This window comes from Crocodylus siamensis, chromosome 12 (genome assembly GCF_052110815.1).
Source record: "Crocodylus siamensis isolate JL-2025a chromosome 12, ASM5211081v1, whole genome shotgun sequence".
Classification (NCBI taxonomy): domain Eukaryota; kingdom Metazoa; phylum Chordata; order Crocodylia; family Crocodylidae; genus Crocodylus; species Crocodylus siamensis.
The window spans coordinates 50,749,293-50,770,826 of NC_143406.1; the positions used below are offsets into that span (position 1 = coordinate 50,749,293).

The window sequence follows — 21,534 nt, forward strand, 5'->3', positions numbered from 1 at the left end:
AACTTGCTCTTGAAAATGTCCAGGGATGGCGATTCTCTAACTTCCCTAGGCAGCCTGCTCCAATGCGTGACCACCCTCAGAGTCAGAAATCTCCACCCTAAATTTCCTCTGCTACAGCTCAGGGCCATTGCTCCTGGTCCTGTCCCCTATGGTCACAGAGCAAAGCCCATCTCCATGCTTGCTATTATCACCCTTTGGGTATTTAAGTCCCTCTTTGAATTTGGCCTTTAATATCAATGAAAATCAGTCTGTGAAGGCAGAGTGAACCTGTTTGTTTTACACAACAGATTTCCCCCCGCCACCATTGCTGTGTGTGAGCTGAACCTCAGTGTTAGCCCAGATCTGCCCTGTAGCTGTGCTAATGCAGACATGTCCAGCACAGTAACTTAAACAGTCCTGTAACGTGCATGGCTGGCACCTGAAGAATAACGGCAGTGCTTTTTCTGTGCTTCTCCTTGAATAAGTACAGTTCAGTGAAAACTTTTTCTCAGATGTTTCATCACAAAATACAGATTTGACTCGGTCAAAATGTCTTGAATGTGCATCAAATTGTTGTGACATGAAAAAGAGTATTTAAAAAATAAGTTTTGTTTTAATGCATTTTAAATCAAGCATTTTTAGTTTTTCATTTTGAAGCTCACATAAATTTAATTAAAATGGCAACTGTCCCCTAAAAATTAACCAGAACCTGTGACCTGACATTGGATTTGTTTGTGGCTTGCTGGGAGAATGATAGCTGTGCATTTTTGGTTTATCTGCATTATTAAGTCTGAGTGTTCCTGTACATCTTCAGTAATTGTAAGTGAATGTTTCACTTCCCTGAATTCAGCTATATTAAGAAACAGCTGGGCAGGCCAGATTTCATCTAGGGTTAATTACATTTCAATTAAGCAAAATGTTTAGTGATGGTTCTGGATCTCTGATGTGAGTAGCTAGGGGAAGTTGGCCCAACACTGCCTGGAAGCTGCATGTAGATGATTGGGTGGAAGCTATCAGGAATCTTCTGGCCTCAAGGGAAGGTCACATCGCCTTGGATTACCTTTGAATTCAGATCAGTCTCGCTGAAGTTGCATTTATTATTCCATTACCAGTCATTTATAATTGATGCCACCGCCATCCATTTATTAAAGACAGCTAATGATAGCAGATGGCCTCGTTGTCCTTCGAGAGAGAAGGCAACATCAGAAATTGCCAGCTATTGCTTTGATGATCTGTTTTTTTCCCCCCATAATGTTGAAATTTAGGCGACTAAACGCTTTGAGTATGTTTGGAGAATGCGCAGCTCCTGCATCTGCCCTCCTCCTCCCCCCGCGCTTTCTCCTCGCCGCCTGGGCGGGTCCGGGGAAGGGGGGGGGGGTGCTGCGGCGACGTCGCTCCCCTCTCCTTTGCCAACCCAGGTTGTGGAGATGCCCAGGTGCTGCTAGGCGCTGGCACGGACGGTCCGCCGCCGCCTGAGGTGCGGGCGAGGCCGAGGGCGGCCCCGCGCAACCCCCGCGGCGCAGACCGGCAAGGAGCTGCGGGCCGGCGAGGTGAGGGCGGGGCGCGGGCGGCCTGGCTCTAGGCCTGGGTCCTGCGAGCCGAGCCGAGGGCTCCCCACTAGCGGGCCCGGCCGCCGGGCTCTGGAGCCGCGAAGGACCCGCGGGCGGAGCGTCCTCCTGCCGCCGCCGCCCCCCCGCCCCGTCTGCAGCTGAGGCGACAGGTAGGGCCGGGCCGGGCCTGGTGCGGGCGCTGCCGCAGCGCGGGGACGAGGTGTGCGAGCGGGCGGGCGGGAAGCGGCTCTGAGGGGCGGGGCGGGGCGGGGGTGTCGTGTCCGCTGTGCCCGGCCCGTGTCGGCGCCGCGGGGTCTTGCCCCGGCCCGCCGTGTTCCTGGGCCGGGCTGGGGAACGAGGCGCGCCCAAATCTGCGACCCGTAGTCCAGACACGACCCCTTGTATTACACCAGCTGGGAAATCAAAACCGCCAGGTCCTTTCCTGCAGGCGCTCGGGCTCGGAGCCCGTCCTTCGGCTCCGGGGCAACGAACCCCGGGGAGCGGTCCCCACAGGTGGGCACCAAACCCGGGCAGGGCTCGCCGCGCGCTCCCGGGAGGTGAGGGGCCCCGCGGGCCGAGTGAGGAGCGCGCCCCGGGCCGGGCACAGCCGCCGGGGCTTGCCGGGACGGCTGCAGACACCGCCCCGGTGAGGGCTTCTTTCCGTGCGGGGGCGAGCCGGGCGCCGGGCAGGAGCCGCCTCCCCAGCTGCAGCCTGCCCCTGAGGGAGAGGTTTTACATCCTTGCTTGGCGTAGGATCTGCTGGTGCCTTGGGGGCAGACGAGAGGTTTAAGGCAACCTCTTGCCCCAGCCTGCGGACACCTCTCTGTGGCTCAGGGCACCGCACACCTGGGACGCCTCAGCTTCCACCCTTGGCTCCAGACGCTCAGAGCAGCCTGGCTTTAGTACAAATGCCAGTCTAATATATTATTTATTTCTTACAAGTGAGTTTAAAAGACCGGTACTGTATTAAGGTTGCAGAGTTAAACACTCAAACATTAGAAAATGCCAGAATCAAGAGGATGTCTGTACTCTTTAATTGAAACCCATTCTGTGCCTCAGGGTTGTGATGCATGTGTTTTTATCTAGGTCTGGTTGTTTTCTTTACAGGATACCTGCCTCACTTGCTGTGTAGGACGGGTGGTGGGTTGTTGTACAGAGTAACAAATGAGGCTGTTTCTTATACAGCTGCTGCCTTGTGAAACCCAAAGATTCAAGTTGTTCAAAACTTACTGCCGCAGCCTCAAAGTTCACTAGATTCGAGGCTTCTGACAGCTGCTCTGAGTGTTTGAAGCCTTGGAAGTGATAGGGACGGTCCATTTCAGGGCTTACTACCACTGATATCATTCTGCACTTAATGAGTGTTGCTATGTTAAGTTTGGATAATGCATACTCCAGGTAAACGCATTAATTTTTTTTCAATCCCAAGGCTTTGCACTAAGCAGAATATATAATCTTTATATACAGCTAATTTGATTAAGTGACAGTAGCCTCTTATTAATTGATTACTCTAGTTGCTTTTATTTAAAAATCTGATTTTCCAATTCTGGTTTCCCAATTCCAGTGCCAGTAGGGAGACAATGTGACCCAGCTCCCCATTGCAGGCTGCATTTCACATTTCCTACAAATATTAAGATGATGGGATCCCTGTGCTTATGTTTGTTTTGTGTGTATTAGAGAGAATACAGAAAGAAAGATGTGCCGTGCATCTGCAATGCAGAGGAGACAAAACACAAACAGTCTGATACAATTCTGGGAGAAAATCTTACCTTTTTTTTTAACAAGGGGGAGTGTGGGATCTTATTTTTAGAAGAATTATTTTATTTTCCTTGGGGTAAATTCTTGTGTTTTACTGTCTCATACCAGTTTGCATGATTTGTTTAGTGCATGATGATATACAGTTAGAAGACTATTTTGAAAGCTTTACTGTTTCGAAATGAGCATCAATAGCTTATTTCAGTCGTACATTAAGAATTAACCAAGACTTTCTGTGGATTTCTGAAATAATTTCTGGAATGTAGTTAGGTAATACATATAAAAAGATAAATGTTGAATGTCTTTAGATGATTTTGTTAAGAAGCTAAACCATAAAGGATACATTTTGGGTAATACAAAAGCTTGGTTTAGGAAATTTACTACCAGGAGTGACTAGAAATAACGGTCACAGGGTGGCAGAGGGGAGATTCAGACTAGACATCAGGAGGTGCAACGTCACGGTCAGGGCTGCTAGGATCTGGAACCAACTTCCGAGAGAAGTAGTGCTGGCTTCTACCCTGGGGGTCTTTAAGAGGAGCCTAGCTGTATACCTTGCTGGCGTCGTTTAACCCCAGTACTCTTTCCTGCCAACTATGAAACTGTTATTACCTGGTGAGGTGCTGTAATGTAGCCATGTTTGAGTCCATTCATAGCATTGGATGAAGTATGTTGTTGCCTACAAAAGCTCGTGCCTCTCAAAATCAGTTAATCTCTAAAGTGCCATCCTGCCCTACCTTATATGGTGTATGGAATTACAACAAGAAGATCTTTAATTCTGATCTTTAGGGCTAGGTCTTTAGGAGCTTTTGATCTAATTTTTTTCAGAGACAATTATAGAGTACTCTATAAGCAGCAAGGGTTTTTAGTTGTAGACATGGTGATCTAAGGACATGGGCAGGCAAGGGCTGGGCTTTTGGTTGTAGCTGTGTCTACCTATAAGCAGCAAAGTATTGCTTGTGAATGTCAGTATAGCATGATGTTAATGCAGCATGAGTTTGGGTTACAGAAGAGAGCCCAAAGCTTGGTGCAGATTTTTGTTGTTTTTCCGGCTGTCTGTCCTTGAATCCTTTGGAAGATTCAAAGCTTTAAGAACCTCTGAAAATCCTAGAAAGAGCTTGGAGACTCTGGAGGTCCTAAGATAGAAACATTTAACCAAGAATGTATTCTTTTGATATCTCCTCAGAACAGGGACGGGCAATTATTTTGGGTGGAGGGCTGCTTACTGAGTTTTGGCAAGCCATTGAGGGCTGCATGACAGGCAGCCCAGGGCAGATTAATATTCACTTTTTAAAATTTTTTAGGGGCCCTGCTGGCTGGATAGAATGGCCTAGCAGGCTGCATCTGGCCCCTGGGCCGCACTTTACCCACCCCTGCCTCAGAACTACTGTACAAATTAGGCTGTCAGGTGGTGTTTTACTTTAATCTGAGGTGTCTAGTAGCTCTGTGTTAAAGTATCAGATCAGAATTCTCTGTCTTTTCTTGGCTTGAAACATAGCATGGATGATGGAAGGCAGGCTGTCAGCGGGGTCCTCTCTCTCTTTTGCTGATTCTGGTTCTGTCCCCTCTAGAGGCATGTTTTATGCATCTTTGCTAGTCTCTCAGATTCATTTTGATTCTCAGGGTCTCATATCTGGGGAATCCAGTCTCTGAACATTGTAAATCACTAAATGCAGTACTCCTCTTTTATATACTTAAACATCATCATTAATTTAGTATAAATTATTCTTGGGTAAAGTTATTCAAGATGTATCCTACATAGAATTATTATAATTATTCCTAGTTTTTCTTGGGTATAAAAATGTAGCAACACCTTCAAACACTTCTCTCTGTAAATTATAGCTGCTGTACCTTGCTGCATCCATTTGGAAACAGCAAGCTTATTGGTCCTCAAAACTATTTTTTTCCTTTCCCCCACTTCCAATATGGTGTCTGATAAATGATAGTGCCAGTAAAGACCCACGAGGCACAATATTGTTACATTTCGAACTGAGGCAGCACCTGGGAATGTCTACCTCTCTTGTTTTAGGACAGCCCTTAGCCAGTCTTTGCTTGGGGTTTGTGTCATGAACTTTGCCACTCAGAGGCTATGTAACCCTCTTTTCTTTGAGGGGAACTCTGAAAACAAAATCCCAAAACAATTTAAAATATCTCACTGAAGTGGCTGAAATTCTTCATATTAGTGACTTGTTTCATTACCATGTAAGGGTAGCCTGAGGATTTAGTGCACGGGTTTTGTTCCTCTTAACTCCATCAGATTCGATCTGCTGGCTGGGAAATTGGCTCTGTGGTCGGACACAGAGGGTAGTAATTGATGGAAGTCAATCATCATGGTGCCCTGTGACCAGTGGGGTCCCCCAAGGCTCTGTCCTTGTGCCCAGATTTTTCGACATCTTCATTAATGATGTGGACGTTTGAGTCAGAAGTGGACTGGCCAGGTTCGCCGATGACACCAAACTCTGGGGCAAAGCGTCCACACCTGAAGACAGGCGGGCGATCCAGGCTGACCTGGACAAGCTCAGCAAATGGGCGGACAAGAACCTGATGGTGTTTAACTCTGAAAAATGCAAGGTTCTCCACCTTGGGAGGCAAAACCTGCAGCACCCTTATAGGCTCGGCAGTGCTACGCTGGCTAGCACTACGGAAGAAAGAGATTTGGGGGCCATCATTGACCACAAGATGAACATGAGCCTGCAATGCGATGCTGCGGCTAGTAAAGCGAGCAAAATGCTGGCTTGCATCCATAGATGCTTCTCAAGCAAATCCCGGGGCATCATTCTCCTCTTGTACTTGGCCTTGGTGAGGCCACAGCTGGAGTACTGCATCCAGTTTTGGGCTGCACGATTCAAAAAGGATGTGGAGAAACTTGAGAGAGTCCAGAGAAGAGCCACGCTCATCTGCCAGCCTGCCACTTACTCCTTAATATCCCTGCCTACCTAGTGGGTCCTCTTTTACCATTGCTTTTTCTGGTCCCTTCCTGTTACTCCTCAGTAAGAGAGAGTGATGTATATTCCTAATCTGTAAGTGCTGGTAGACATTCTGCTTTCTGTCTTCCCTCCCTTAGATCATTGTGGTCTGTTTATTTGCCATTTTTTAAATGAGTGCAGCAGGGCCACCAAGTTCATACTACCAGCAGATGTCCAGAATAACTGACTTGAATACACAGGTAGAGGTGCAATTAATATTTCATCTTCTCAGTTTTCCTTTATGAATACCGGCTCAGATCTCAACAGCAGCAACTTGTGTGCCCTCCACTGCTCTGTGCTCAAAGCCAGCAGTTGTCACTTCATTTAAATGTTAGCACGGAGCCAGGTTCTTCTTTGTGCTTAGATACCACAGTCATCAACATCTTAGTGGCTCCTCCTGTCTGTGTGCCACGTTGTTGCTCCCGCTGCTGCCCTGTGCTGGGGTCTAAGGCTGCCTATACACATGCCTGAAGGTGGGGCTAGGGTGTTTTAATTACAGTGGTTCCCAGGCAGCCACTCTAATTAAGACACCTCACTGTCACATGTATTAAACCCCCACATATTTAAAAATGGCCATGGGACACTTTAATGAAACCTTGTTGAATGAGGTTTAGATAGGGTCCCATGGCCATTTTAAAACATGCAAGGGCTTAATACATGTGATGCTGTGGCGACTCTGCCGCATTCTAATTGGAACACTAACGAGCATATAGGCACCCTAAGATGCTCGTAGTGTGTGGTGAAATAAAGATGCCATAAGCTCTCACTTGCAACTACTGCAACCTGGAGATATTTGAGGCTGTAGCCAAGAAAATGGGAACACAGGGCCACCAGTAGTGCCATGCAGTGGTGCAACATCACTGAGGACTTGAAGTTGGAGTACAAACAGGCAAGGGAGAGAAACAGCATCCCCTGTGATAGGTTACCCACGTGTTTGTACTCTGAGAAAATTAACAGGATTTTAGGATGAGATGCCGGCAACTAGCCATGGGTTTTGTGGCAGATGCGGGAGGGGCTGGATTACCCTGAGGGCAGGGAGGCTGACCGGCAGAACCTAACTAGGATACCCAGGTCCTCTGTGAGTGGGAGTGCTGTTGGGAGCATGGTAACCAAGAGAACAGTAAGTGTGCTTATATTTTTGTTAACTGCTAGCATATGCTGAGACTTTGACAGTTGGCATTTATTTTTATTCCTGGCACTGGGTGCTGATAACATGAGTAGATGTGGGTGAATACCCTTTTTGAGTTCTCTTCCTCCTCCCCCCATGGTCTAGCCTCCTTCTGCATGCCCATGGTGGTGGCCATAAACAAAGATGAGCAAATGTGTACTCATCTCTTAGTTAAGCCACCCCTTACACTCCACACCCATGTCACAAGCTCTGGAATTCCCTACCCTCTCATCTGCTGAACCAGCTACCCTTTATTTCTGAAGTACCCAGATAAATAGGTCTCCATAATACATTAGAAAAATGATCTAAAAGAAAATGTTGTTTGTTGAGCAATGAGCCTTGATCAATGAGTAAAGTATACGTTGCTGATTTAGAGGCCTAATATAGTTCAGGGCTGTTTTGGCAGCTGTTTCGCTTGGTACCATATTTGCCAGAAGATTCCCCAGCCATGCCCATCTTCCTGGGGACAGGAAGAGTAGTGTACTGCTGGAGCACAGCTCCTTTAACTTGTCAAACCCTCATACCAGTCTACTGCAATGACACTAGCCCCCAGTGACCCTGGCTGCAGGGATGAGAGGCTACACACCATGATAACCGGGAACACTGGCAACTGAGCTCTAACCTCAGACATAACTATGTTTACCTCCTAGCTTATCCCTCTACCCAGCTGGTATTGTAACTTTTATTCTGAACCTCTTTTATTGTGAGCTTTATATGCGTTCGCTTTGTCTGTGACAGGAAGGTACGACTGGAAGGAATCTCCTGGGTTGTTGAGTACAGCCCTCTGTTCTTGCAGGCACAGAGTCATGCAATCCCTTTCCTAACTTGGCCAAAATCTATGTACAGAGCAGTTAGGCTCCCTTCCTTGCCTTCTACCTCCCATAGGAAGCTATTTCGTAACCTCGCTATCTTTAAAAACTTTCTAACTTCCAGCAAAAATGTGTTAATAGTTAGTTTATTCCCATGTACTTATCCCTATTTGTTCTTGTGCCAGGATTGTCCTTTTCCCTCCCTGGAGCTTTTCTGTGGTGTATTTGTAGATGGCAGTTGCATTCCTTCTCGGTGTGTTTGCAATGTCAGATGGCTCCATAAGGAGGGTAGGTCCAATGCCTTGTACAGTGGCAATGATCTTTCCCTCTCTCTGCTAGAAATACTTAACCTAATACAGGGCATTAGCCTTTATCGCAGCTGTGTCACACACATCATAGTCATCCCGTGATCACCTAATACTTACAGGCCCTTCTGTCCTCAGGTGCTTTTAATGGGTGAGTTATTAGCGTGTAGAAGAAATTCTTATTAGTCACTATGTGGATGAACTTGCCGACTGTACTGTTGAATATCATGCCATTTCTGCTATTCTAGTACTCTAGGTCATCCAGTTCTTCCTGCATGATAGCTTGAATCTTACTTGTATTGATGACAACTGCTCTCTTTTCATCAGCAGGTTTCATCAGCACATTCTCAGGGTCATAAAGAAAAATATGAAGCAAATCAGTCCTGAACCAATCTTTGAGGAAATCTACTAGTAACATTTATGTAGGCTGGTACTTCCTCTTGCAACATTGCCTGGTCTCTTCCCTTTAGTACGTCTTCTTATCTGTCTTACATTTCTTCTTCTCTACTAATCCTCATCTTCTCTATCTTAACTAATAATATCCCATGTGGCATAGTGGCAGATGCTGTACTCAGGTCCAGATAGGTGAGGTTCATTGCTTATTATCTTAAAAATAAATAAATAAATAAATCAGTTCTCTTATCAGAGAAATGTATAAGGTTTGTCTGCCACTATCTTCCATGCTGTACTTTGTTCTATTTTTCATTTACCTCCTGTCTCCAGTTCTTTTTCCCTTTATGATGTCTACCCGCATATTGCTGCATATTGGTCCTACTACTCTTATTCTCTTGGTATTTATATGGCTGAAAAAATGCTATTTTTTAAAATATCTTTTCATAAGATCTTGATCCAGATTGACTTCAAGTAATTCTACTTTTATCCTTGCACTTCTTGACCTCTAAAACCAGGATGTCCAACTACAAGCCTTTGAGGGGTTACTGTACTGCCTTTGAGCTTTCACTGGCTGCCAGTCTCCCCATCCCTCTGGCTATAATAGCAGCGGAAGTCTGCAGACTTCCCCTCCCTCCTCTGTGCCCAGAGGAAGAAATGGATGGGAGGGGCAGAGGGGATTTGTGGCCTCTGGGGCTTTGAAGTTGGATAGCCATATTCTAAAACATATCTTTCTTTACTGATCAGCTACTTTTTTCTCTTATTCTTCTAGGTTCTCTTCCTATTGAAAAATATGGCCATTAAGTGGAGCAGGGAATTTAATTCTTCCACTCATTGAAAAATCATTTTCTCAAATGATTTGGTTTGCAGGTTGCCTTTCTTGGTTTACACCCCTTGCTGCTTGTGTCAAAGTGGGTGCATCTACACAGGCAGTTAACTCAGTGCCAGAAACTTGGGAGCTGTTTGAGCCAGAGTACACTGCTTCTGGGCACAGTGTCTACATGTGCGCCTGGGACAGCAGCAACTTCAGCTGGGACAGAGCAGGAGGCACTGGGTGTCAGCCCCAAGTTCCAGGTGGTGGAGGGGCTGGCAAGAGCTGTGTGTCTGACCCTTGGCTGGCTGGGTTAACTGGGCACAATTTGCATCTGATTGTCACTGTCTACACGTGCATTTAATCACGATAAATGACATGAAGATGCACCAAGTAAGACAAAACTGAACATATACATATCTTAATTTGTGACGGATTCCCAGATCTGAGTTCTTCCAAAATGTTCAGCAGTTATGCAAGTTTAAAGGGAATGAGAGAATCCCAGAGGGAGCTCTGTGTGAAGTTGATGTTAAACCAAAATACCTTAAGTAGCAGGGTGACCTGCTTTGCCTTCATATACTGTATTCTTTACCCAGGGTATCTGGTCAAACAATACCCTGGAATATTAGCTGACAGATTCAGGTACCCTTACATGTTCTGCCTTCCTAGTGGTAGAAGTGATTTTCCTCTTTCCCAGTGTCATTCAGCACAACATGGACAAATACCTAGAGTATAGGGAAATTAGTATAGGGAAATATTTTGATGCAGTTTAAAATTTGAAGGGAAAGTGAACTTCTTGTTTCTTTTTGGTGGATAACTGGCTTTCTATCTAATGCCCCTATACCAGGTTAGAGAAGAATTCCTTGTTCTCCCTTTAATAATTACTACCCACTATAAAATGATCTGCTTGTGATCAGTATTCTAAAATGTCTGAGGGAACTACAGTACCTTGTAGCATATCTTACTTTCTCAAGAGACCTTTATTTGTTTGAATAGCAAAGCTGAAACTGTCAAGTCTATTGGGTTTTTTTTTAAGACTGACTTTGGCCTCTTCCTTTTTGCATTTTTACTCCCCAGAGGTGAAAATTCATCCTCCCCAGATCAATTGATTTGAGTCCAGTTTTTCTGAAGCCTAGGAATAACTGAACTTTTTGTCAAAGTCTTTATTTGTTTTTGAGTCCCAGGAATGTCATATTACATTTAGATTTAAGATAGTAGGTAGTTTGGTCTACAGTTTGGTAGGCGAATGTGAGGCATGTTATAATGATGTTATAATGATAATGAGGCATGCAGGTGTTGCCGGCACAAGGTGCCTGAGGGAGGCAACGATTGGGTTCGTTGCCCGGTGTGTGTTGCGCCAAATAAACACACTGGGGGAGAAGCAGACAGAGTTTATTTGAGCTCAAGTAAAAGGCACAGGGAGACTGTATGGTCTTAAATCCTGCGCACCTAACCCTGCAACAGCGGGATCTTTATACCCCGGTCAGGTTCACTGTCAGTGATTTTGCACCAGCTGGCTCCCCTCTTTCTCCCCTTTCCCTCCTCCTTTCTCTCTCCGAGTGGTGCCCTTGCATTCCACAGATAAGTTTTAGCTCGCCTGCTTTCCAGAAGGACAGGAGATTGCAGGCGCCAAAGAAAGGGTTACAAAGGTTGGGCAAGGGGGCGTTTTGGCTCTTCTGAGCCTGGAGCAGAAGGACTTCCTCGACACTCATGGTCTTCCATCCCTCTGAGTTACCCAGGGTTATGCCCAGTGACACCAACACAGGGGACTGCAGGCTTAGGGGCAACCAACATGGGTTCACCAGTGGCAGGTCCTGTCAGACCAACCTGGTGGCCTTTTACGATCAGATCACCAGATCATTAGACGCAGGGGTAGCAGTGGATATAATCTTCCTGGACTTCCGGAAGGCTTTTGACACTGTCTCTCACCCTGTTTTCATTAAGAAACTGGGGGGCTGTGGTGTAGACAGCCACACAGTCAAATGGGTCACCAACTGGCTGGAGGGCTGCACCCAGAGGGTGGTAGTGGATGGGTCCTTCTCAACCTGGAAGGATGTGGCCAGTGGGGCTCCGCAGGGCTCGGTCCTCGGGCCCACACTGTTCAACATCTTCATCAGTGATTTGGACAAGGGGGTAAAAAGCACCCTGTTCAAATTTGCTGATGACACTAAGATGTGGGGGGATGTGGGTACATTGGAAGGATGCAACAGGCTACAATCAGACCTAGATAGGTTACAAGGGTGGGTGGACGAGAATAGGATGGGTTTCAACACAGACAAGTGCAAGGTGATGCACCTGGGGAGGAACAACCGGCACCATACCTACAGGTTTGGGAACTCCCCTCTTGTCAGCACGGAGGCGGAAAGGGATCTGGGGGTCATCATTGACTCCAAGATGAACATGGGCCGGCAGTGTGGGGACGCAGTCAGGAAGGCCAACCGCACCTTGTCATGCATCCACAGATGCATCTCGAGCAGGTCCAAGGAGGTGATCCTCCTCTATGCGGCACTGGTCAGGCCACAGCTGGAGTACTGCATCCAGTTCTGGGCGCCACACTTCAGGAGGGATGTGGACAGCATGGAGAGGGTCCAGAGGAGGCCACTCATATGATCAGGGGACAGCAGAGCAGGCCCTATGAGGACAGGCTGAGGGACCTGAACCTGTTCAGCCTCCAAAAGAGAAGGCTGAGGGGGGGATCTTGTGGCCTGTTATAAACTAGTCAGGGGGGATCAGCAGGCATTGGGGGAGTCACTGTTTCCCCAAGCACCACCAGGAGTGACCAGGAATAACGGTCACAAGCTAGCAGAGGGTAGGTTTAGGTTAGATATCAGGAGGCGCTACTTCATGGTCAGGGCGGCTAGGGTCTGGAACCAGCTTCCAAGAGAAGTGGTGCAGGCTCCTAGCCTGGGGGTGTTTAAGAGGAGGTTAGATGAACATCTTGCTGGGGTCATTTGACCCCAGTACTCTTTCCTGCCATGGCAGGGGGTCGGACTAGATGATCTGCTCAGGTCCCTTCCGACCCTAGAAACTATGAAACTATGTGTTGTAGTTCAGCGCTACTAAAAAGTGTCATCTGTAATAGCATCGGCTTCAAATTAGCATATAGTTTTCTACCTACCTCAAAAAGCTGTGATTGTGCCCCTTGGTAAAGTGCCAAGCTTGCTTGCAGTGCTATACATGTATACATCTAATAAATACTCATTTCTTAAGGTAGTTTTGTGTAAATATGCTGGAGTCTATAGAGAAAAACAGCAGCACGGCCGGAACCAATTTGCGCTCAGTAGGTATTTTGAAGAGTGATCACTGCAGCTGGAAAAGAGACTCCTCTAGTACCAAATTCATTCTGAATAAGTGCTATCATTGATCAGTTGCTACAGTGATGTATATTGAATACAACTGGAGTTTTTCTTCTCTAACAAAATACATATTTAATAAAAATATATTTAATAAATATTTTCAGCCTCTCTAATTAATTATTTTTTCATAAATTCAGGTCTACTGAAGGAAAGTTTAAAAGATGGAACTTTTAAATGTGCTTCCAACAAAATTGTTGTTGTTATTCATATTAAGTAAATAATATTTCTTCCTGCCCTTCAGGTCAGTAGGTGGCTTACTATAGTAGATAAGCTGAGGTGGCGAAGCTTATTATCAGTTTGCCTTTTTGCTTTGCTCTGCTGCAGGCTAACAGCCATGTCGACACTGCTGGACATAAAAAGCAGCATGCTGAAGCAGGTGCAGAATCGACAGTCCTTTCATCATAAAACCACAGTGGCAACAGCCAGCATCTCTGCACAGGAGATCAGTGAAATGACAAGTGCTGTCAGGTAGGTGTGGAGGAATTGGTCACTGGAGAATATGCTGCTGCTTTTTTAAATCTGATCTGTGCCTTTAATTGAAGAAGTTGCCTACCGGCATTAAGCCCATGTTTGTATTTATGCTTTCCATTGACTGGCTACATTATGCAATTTCTAGACATGGAAAATGGTAAGTCTGTCAGTGTAGGATGTTTGAGCTGACAACTGGGAAAACTCACTCTAAGAAGGGAAAACCTACTCTAGGAAGAATTTAAAGTGACCAAATCAAAATTTCATTTGACTCTAAAGTAAATTTCTTAAGGAACTAGTGGAGTTTGTTCTTTTTACTCAAGAGGAAAAGGTCAGCATCATTTTGATACAAGCCTTATTTTTGTAAATTATTTCTTATCCGTGTATTAAAACAATGATCTTATGTGCTGTAAGGGGATATTGCACACTGCTTTTATTATTCCTTAAGATGCATACACTTTTGCTAGGAGTGTAATTGTCTTATTAATTTTCTTTTCACTATTCTTTCCCTCAGTTTGTCCATTTTAACTAATTTGTTGGATTTTCTTATAAATTGGCTTTATTTCGGGAAATCTATGTGTTTTTTAATTTTCATCTGTTACGACAAGCATAAGATAGGAAAAGCAGTATTTTGTGTTCTTAAGGAAAATGCAGGCACCTAACAGTAAATTCTGTTTGTACAATGCAATAAGTAACAACTGTCTTCCTAAAAGTAATGTATGTGAATAGTAATTGCTGTATTAGTAACTATCTCAAAATACTCCAAATTGTCTTAACAGCAAAACCAGCTGAATACCTAACCTGCTTTATTTTGTTATCTATTCATCTAAAAATGGAGACTGCAGAAAAAGGATAGTGCTGAATGAGACTAGTATGAAATATGTGTTGCAACACTGACAAGTGCAAGGTGATGCACCTGGGGAGGAACAATCAGCACCATACCTACAGGCTGGGGAACTCCCTTCTCATCAGTGCAGAGGCAGAAAAGGATCTTGGAGTAGTCATTGATGCCAAGATGAACATGGGCCAGCAGTGTGGGGAGGCAGTCAGGAAGGCCGACCGCACCTTGTCATGCATCCAGAGATGCATCTCAAGCAGGTCCAAGGAGGTGATCCTCCCCCTCTATGCGGCACTGGTCAGGCCGCAGCTGGAGTACTGTGTCCAATTCTGGGCACCGCACTTCAGGAGGGATGTGGACAGCAGGGAGAGGGTCCAGAGGAGGCCACTCTCATGATCAGGGGGCAGCAGGGCAGGCCCTACGAGGAGAGGCTACGGGACCTGAACCTATTCAGCCTCGACAAGAGAAGGCTGAGGGGGGATCTAGTGGCCTGTTACAAAGTAGTCAGGGGGGACCAGCAGGCATTGGGGGAGTCCCTGTTCCCCCGAGCGCTGCCGGGGGTGACTAGAAATAACAGTCACGAGCTGGCAGAGGGTAGATTCAGACTAGACATCCGGAGGCGCTATTTCACGGTCAGGGCGGCTAGGATCTGGAACCAACTTCCAAGCGAAGTGATGCTGGCTCCTACCCTGGGGGTCTTTAAGACAAGGCTAGACAAACACCTTGCTGAGGTCGTTTGACCCCAGTACTCTTTCCCGCCATGGCAGGGGGTCAGACTTGATGATCTGCTCAGATCCCTTCCGACTCTACTAACTATGAAACTATGAAACTGTCTTGAGTTATTACAGAAGTACAGTGAGAAAGCAATTTAGAGAGAGCATAACTAATTATTATAGCCTTATTTTTAAAATTCCTTACCGACTTGTTGTGAAGAAAAAGTCAAAAGTTCATGGAAATTCTAGCCAATTAAATATAAGACCCATCCAGCCTCTTCTTATGTTACATCCCAGGTATAAGAGCTGAAGAACCCAAAAGGCAGAAAACCAGTTGTAACATCAAGATTGAAATTTCACGTGAATAAATTGTTAGTAATTTTTCATGTAAGATTCTCGCAACAACTTTAATTTTGTCCCATGTGCAAAAAATGTTAGCACAGCACTGTTACTACTAGGATTCTTTTTGCCAAAGCCCTCCAAGTATTGACATAGCAACTCATCTGATGTGGTATCAAGCAAACTTTAATAGTAACCTGTAGACAATATTACAGGTTTTCTCCCCATAATTTTTTTAGGGGGCCACAATTGAGAGAGGGTTGAAAATCACTGCTCTATTAAAATGAGGTGCATGCTGTTAACATTTAAAAAAAAACCCTGTTGTACAGGGTCATGCAGACCCTCAGAGCTTTATTTAACTCTCACTTGTCAGTCATGGAAAGAGCCATGCAATGTAAATGTTGCTTTTTCAAGTTTTCCTTTGGTGGTTCTTATTTCTTGTGTTCTTTTTGTAATTTTGGAGCAGAGTCTCACTGGCCTGTATGGGTATGCATTGTGACAAAGGCAGGGATCCATTCTTTTGCTTGTGTGCAAGGCCAGTCAGAATTATAGAGCATAGTTTCTATATTCTTAAATGCCTCTCTCTGAATGAGACTCATGAAAGAGGGGAAGGCAGTTGAATCTTTCCTTTCCCAGCTTTGAGCAGCTAGTGAAACTTACTGGGCATGAAGGATGGAGTGCGCGACTGCTGTGATTTAGCACAAAATGTCCTGACTTGGAACCTGGCGTCTTCTGTCTGCTGATGTACTTTGTACCCTGTGACTTGCCTAATGATGATGTAAATCCAGAATGAAAGGATGATAGTTAATCATTTTTGCATGCCTTCCTCTATTTGTGATAAATTTCATTGGTACAAGCAGACCTGATGCTCTTCTTGGGTGACCCACTATTCTAAATCCTGTAGCTGGGCAGTTTCCTCTTAACCTCTTCTTTATTTGTATTTCTCTGGATTACTGGTGACTAAAGCAGTAGGCACCCCGCACAGAGCTGAAATAAGTTCAGAATTGCTCTGAAACACTGTTGTCAGGGAAACTAGGGTTCATCATGCTGTGAACCGACAAGACATCACACTGCTGCAAAGTGACTGTTCTGAGGGATGGGAGCATTTCCTTGTGTTCATATTTAAATATGAGAGCTGCACTCTTTTGAACTGAAGGTCATAGCTTCTCTGGTAGCAGCAGTATCTTTCTCTAATGTTGGTAGTAGAGTTTTGAGGGGCATTTGAGGGATTTGAATTCTTCTGGACCTTTAGCTAGCTGACTGTTTGAATGTGTTTGTGTGGTTTAGGTGCCAGGGATGGCAAGGGGAAATCCAAAAAACAGGAAATGCACAGCTAAGTAAAATGTTGCATCTCGAAAGATGGGCAGGCTTGTGAGTTCTTGCTTTCATGTCTTTTTGGCTGTCTAATGATGACAATGTGTGGAATCCCAAGATGGGGAAGATGGCAGATCTGAATCTCAGATCATTTCAAATGGACTTGGGATATTTAACCATCTAAGTGCTAAGGGAGCTAAGGCCAATGTTTGCTACAGTTGCTGTTGAAAATGTTAAATTTCTCAGACTTGCACTGAAGGGAATTAGGTTAGTTACATGTGGCAAGAAATGCAGTTTGGAAGTAAGGAGGGACTAGCTTTGATTCCAGGGCGAACTAAGTAACTTCCTTTTAGAAATCCTTACTACGTTGTGAATATTGGATAAGATTTTTATGATGAGTATATTACTCACATATTTATGATGTAGCTCCTATTGCTTCAGTTGTCTAATATCAAAAGGAGGTTAACTGCTTCTTGCATTTATCCTGAATGAAGGATGGATATTATGCTTATAAGCTGCCAGCCTGCTTTCACGTAACCACCAGTAAAATGTTCATAAAGAAACCTATACAGAGAGAATCCCTTCCACAAATTGCAAGTCAGAAACACAAGGGAGGCACAACATGGGGAATGGTCACAGTAAAGGACTAAGGCAAATTGGTCATGAGGTTATTTAGGAAAGTAATAGGTATATTTTGTTATGGAGAAGGATTAGGATTTTTTTTTTCTTTTAGGAAGGATACAGAAGATGAAGATTTTTTTGAAAGACTGAAAAGAGTCCTGAAAAAAGAATCTAGGCTGCATTCTGGACAATTTGAGGTAAGTTCTGCCTTGTTGTCTTACTGAAAATATGAGTGATTCATTAGGAAAAATGGCACTAGCTAAAAAAAACAAACAAACCTTCTTCCCAAGGTCCATACAACAATATACAATTAAGCATATTCAGGCAGCTGGACTGCTCTAACTGCCAACACTAGCCTTTGGTCAAATGTTTCAGTAAACAGCAAATTATTTCTCTGCGAGTTTGTAGGAAACACTTAGAAGGTTTCACCATATAGATACTGTTTTGCTCCAAGAAAAAGGATGGATTCTGATTTTTTTGGTGGTTGCGACCTGCACTGGATAGTTCTGTTTTCTGCTTTTTGCTTGGGTAGAAAGGAGATATAATTTGAATGAAGTACAAGTAGAGCAGATGGAGAAGAAGATTCATGCTCTTGAGAAACTGGAGAATCATTATGAAGGATTCCCTGGTTACCTTGGTCTGGTCAATCCACACTGATCCAACGTGCAGGCAACAGAATTAAGTGATGGGGGTAGAAAAGAGAATGGAGAAGAGTGGAAATGTATCAGCACCTGAAATAGAAGAACCTGAGGGGTATCTTCACAACTGGAAGTATAAAATGGCTACAAGTGCCAACTAGAAATATGAGGAGAGCAACCTGAATACAAGCAACTGAAGGAAATGATCTATGGGGTGTTATATTTAAACACCTTAGCTATTCCTCCCTAGCCCCTATACAGATGCTCTTATTCTGCACCAAGTGCCATTGGGTGGTTTAGATATTTTCTCTAAATAAAGCTAAACTGTGCAAAAGCACTCTTAGAGCAGAATGATACGGTTCACATGGAGGTAAGTGAGAAATGACAGTTTTGCTTAAATATAACACACGTTTATTTCACAATAGCTTCCCCATGCAGACAGGTCCTTTGTGGCCTTATTGATATTGATTGAGTCTTATTGTGTTTTCTTTCTCTTAGCCAGCTTTCTAACCATGGTAGAACTTTACCTTTGGCTTTCCTTAGTAGTCTCTCTGAGGGGCTTTGACAGAGGCATTTGAAAGTCCCTATCATATGATTAACTTCCTTCTGTCTTGTCTGTGGCTGTTACTGAGCAATGAATATAGGGAGTTGCCTACCTGTGAATTGTCAGGGTGACCCCATGTTTCTCTGACTCTTTCCTCTTTTGCTTACTTGGAAATTGCTTGCCTTTTTCATTTGTGCTGTTTCTCCCTCCTCTTTTGTTAAATAATTTGTTGGAAGTGACATATTATGTTAAATGTTTGTTTTTTGTAGGGTGTTTTGAACAGCAGCACTCCACCTCCTCCTGAGACTGTTAGACAAAGTCATGCCGGGGAGGAGATGAAGCCAACAAAGGAGGAGGTAATGAGAGTGGAAACATTTAAACACGGACCCCCCTTTTGTCACTTGCTTGGGATTTTTAATTTTATTTATACATAAAAGTATAAATGTATTGGTGACAGGGCATTAGGTCTCCTGTTTTTTGTTTTAGTTTAAATCCTTAATGCATGGCCCCAAAGCGTATGTTATGAAAATTAACTTATTAGACCAAAACCCCTTCCAAAGCCAAAAATGGAAAATATCATCTCAAACTATGTTCAAGTTCATTAACTTGAGGGCAGGGAAGAACTCCCATTGTCCCTAGTTTTGTGTTGTGATTTAATTAGTGACTGCTCAGCCTCTCTTTAAAAATTTACTTTAGTATTGCCCAACTGAAGGTTAACATATATTCACTTTTTGCACTTGGTAGCTCACTGCTGTCTCTAACAAATTCATTGTTAGAGAGTTGTCTAAGTAGGCTTATAAACTTTGGTGTCTGAGAGCTGCCATTGTACAGTTTCTTTCTGCTGGGATACCTGTTCTGTAGAAATGCCTGATCCAGTTAACATGGATGCATATGAATAACTAGTTATGAGTAGTCTCACTGATTTCAGCAGGAATATATTCAAGTATGTTTGCAGGGGCCTTTATTTGGTAATAAGGAGAAATGGGATGTCTGAGGTCCAATTTAAAGTTAATAAAAGTATTTTAAATCATTGTTTGCTATTACAGTGTTAGATAGTTGTGTTTGGTTTGGGTTTTTCATTAGCATTGGCTTATTCTCATTGCAAGAACCACCATTAAAGCACTCCAATATTTCATTGAACACACAACCAAAGGAAAGAGAATTAAAGAATTTAAACCTTAAACACAGAATCCTAAGATTGGAAAGGCTGTCTAGGACCATGTTGTTCAGCATCGTTCACAGACTCGAGATTAATTGCTCCAGAACTGTACTTGAGATTCCTATCCAACCTTTTCTTTAAAACTTCCAATCAAGGAGATTCAACAACTTACCTGGACAGTTTGTTTCATTTACCAACTGTTTTTGACATTTTGAATTTTGTCCTCAGGCTTGGTCTCAATATGCCTTTCTTGTAGTTTAAGCCCATGGCCTGTTATCTTGCCCTCTGGTATAAGGGAGGATGATTTTTCTCCTCCTTTTGGGCAGCATTTAAAATATTTGAAAGCTGCTGTCAGGTTCCCCCTTATTTTTCTTTTCTATGAGCAAAACATACTAAGTTCTTTTAAATTTTAATCTTACAGGTTGTTTTCAACCACTTTATCATCCTTGTTGCTTGCCTCTGGATCTGCTCCATTTTCTCTGTTCTTCTTAAAATACTGTACCTGAAATGGGAGACGGTACTCCAGCTCAGGTCTAACCAGAAGTCACAGAATCATAGATAAAATCCTGTCTTGCATACAGTGCTTTCATTAATGCTATCCAAAATTGCATTTTGTTGTGTGTTTTTGAGTTTTTTTCTTCTTTGCAGCAGCATCTCTTGCTAATTTGACTTGAGTTTGTAACCCTCAGATTCATCACGGCAATGTTACTGCACAGCTGGTTATCTCCTATTCTGCAATCTCTTAGGATTAGAGTTAACGTATGACTAGTCTGTATCAAGGGGCCTGTACCAAATCCAAAAACCAGAAGACTTGGGCCCTGTGGGGTTTGAGCTGTCTGTCTGCGAGTTAATAATCTCTGTGCTGGGTCTGTTGGAGAACCCAGGCTTGCCACTCCTTACATACTAGCTGGGAGGCTCTTTGGGAAGCATTTTGCACCAGATTTACCTGATTCCTTTCTGCTTTCAACCTTGCAAGCAAGTTTCATCATATACAACTGTTAAATATCATTCCCATCTTCCTGGGCAACAACCTTGATGGAAAGTGTCCAATCGCGTCACCTCTGTGAGCTTTTTTCTCTCTCTGATCTGCAGTCTACTTGGTCTTGCAATGGCTGGAGTGTAACAGTAAGCTCCCCAAAAGGTGGGGGAAATAATCTCATTTTTAACCCTTTAGCTGCTGAAATACCTTGGAGAGTATATACTCCATGGAAAACTGCTCAGGGTTTCTTATTGCTGGACTACAAATTACTCCTAATTTGAAAACGATACAAATATTTTTCCCCGCAGTGATTGAAGTTTGTTTGGTTTTTTTTATAAATATTGTACATACTTACTTTCTAGGTAGAAATGCTGTATGAAGAAGCTTTATACACTGTGGTTTATAGATCGGGAGTAGTATCATCAGAACATACTGCCAACGAAGATAAACTCTTTGAGTATCTGCAAAAGGTAAGGCAATATTCCTGACTCGTTCCTGTCAAAAAATAAGGGGGGGTTTCTGTCAATAAAATAAGTAAGACTTCAGGTTCACCACCTGGGCATGAGTGAGAATAATTACCCCAACATCATCTTAACATAATTGCTCATCTAATGAATGAGCGGGCACTTGAGTTTCCAGTATTGTAGAATGTGTCTATGACATTCAACATTAAATATTTAGTGACAGGTGCAGTTCTGAGAAGGTGTCCTGGAGTAATTCTGTTGACAGAGGCAGTACTCATGAAAATTAGGGCAGATATGAAGTATCAGATGCATTTTGCAAAATCCTTTTGTGAAATCAGTTTTCTTATGAACTACCATGTCGTTTGTGATATTTC

The 21,534-nt window shown here is 43.9% G+C and overlaps 1 protein-coding gene across 1 annotated transcript in view; it reads left to right on the top strand.

Annotated features, from left to right (window-relative positions):
* Positions 1–1,834: 1,834 nt before the first annotated feature.
* Positions 1,835–21,534, top strand: part of BAIAP3 (BAI1 associated protein 3) — a 73,081-nt gene continuing 53,381 nt past the window's right edge. Inside the window, exons 1-5 of the mRNA XM_090023305.1 lie at positions 1,835–2,042; positions 13,408–13,551; positions 17,489–17,573; positions 18,828–18,914; positions 21,059–21,166. Of these exons, the coding sequence (XP_089879431.1) occupies positions 13,418–13,551; positions 17,489–17,573; positions 18,828–18,914; positions 21,059–21,166 (414 nt within the window). The 5' untranslated portion in view covers positions 1,835–2,042; positions 13,408–13,417. The remainder of the gene's footprint in view (positions 2,043–13,407; positions 13,552–17,488; positions 17,574–18,827; positions 18,915–21,058; positions 21,167–21,534) is intronic.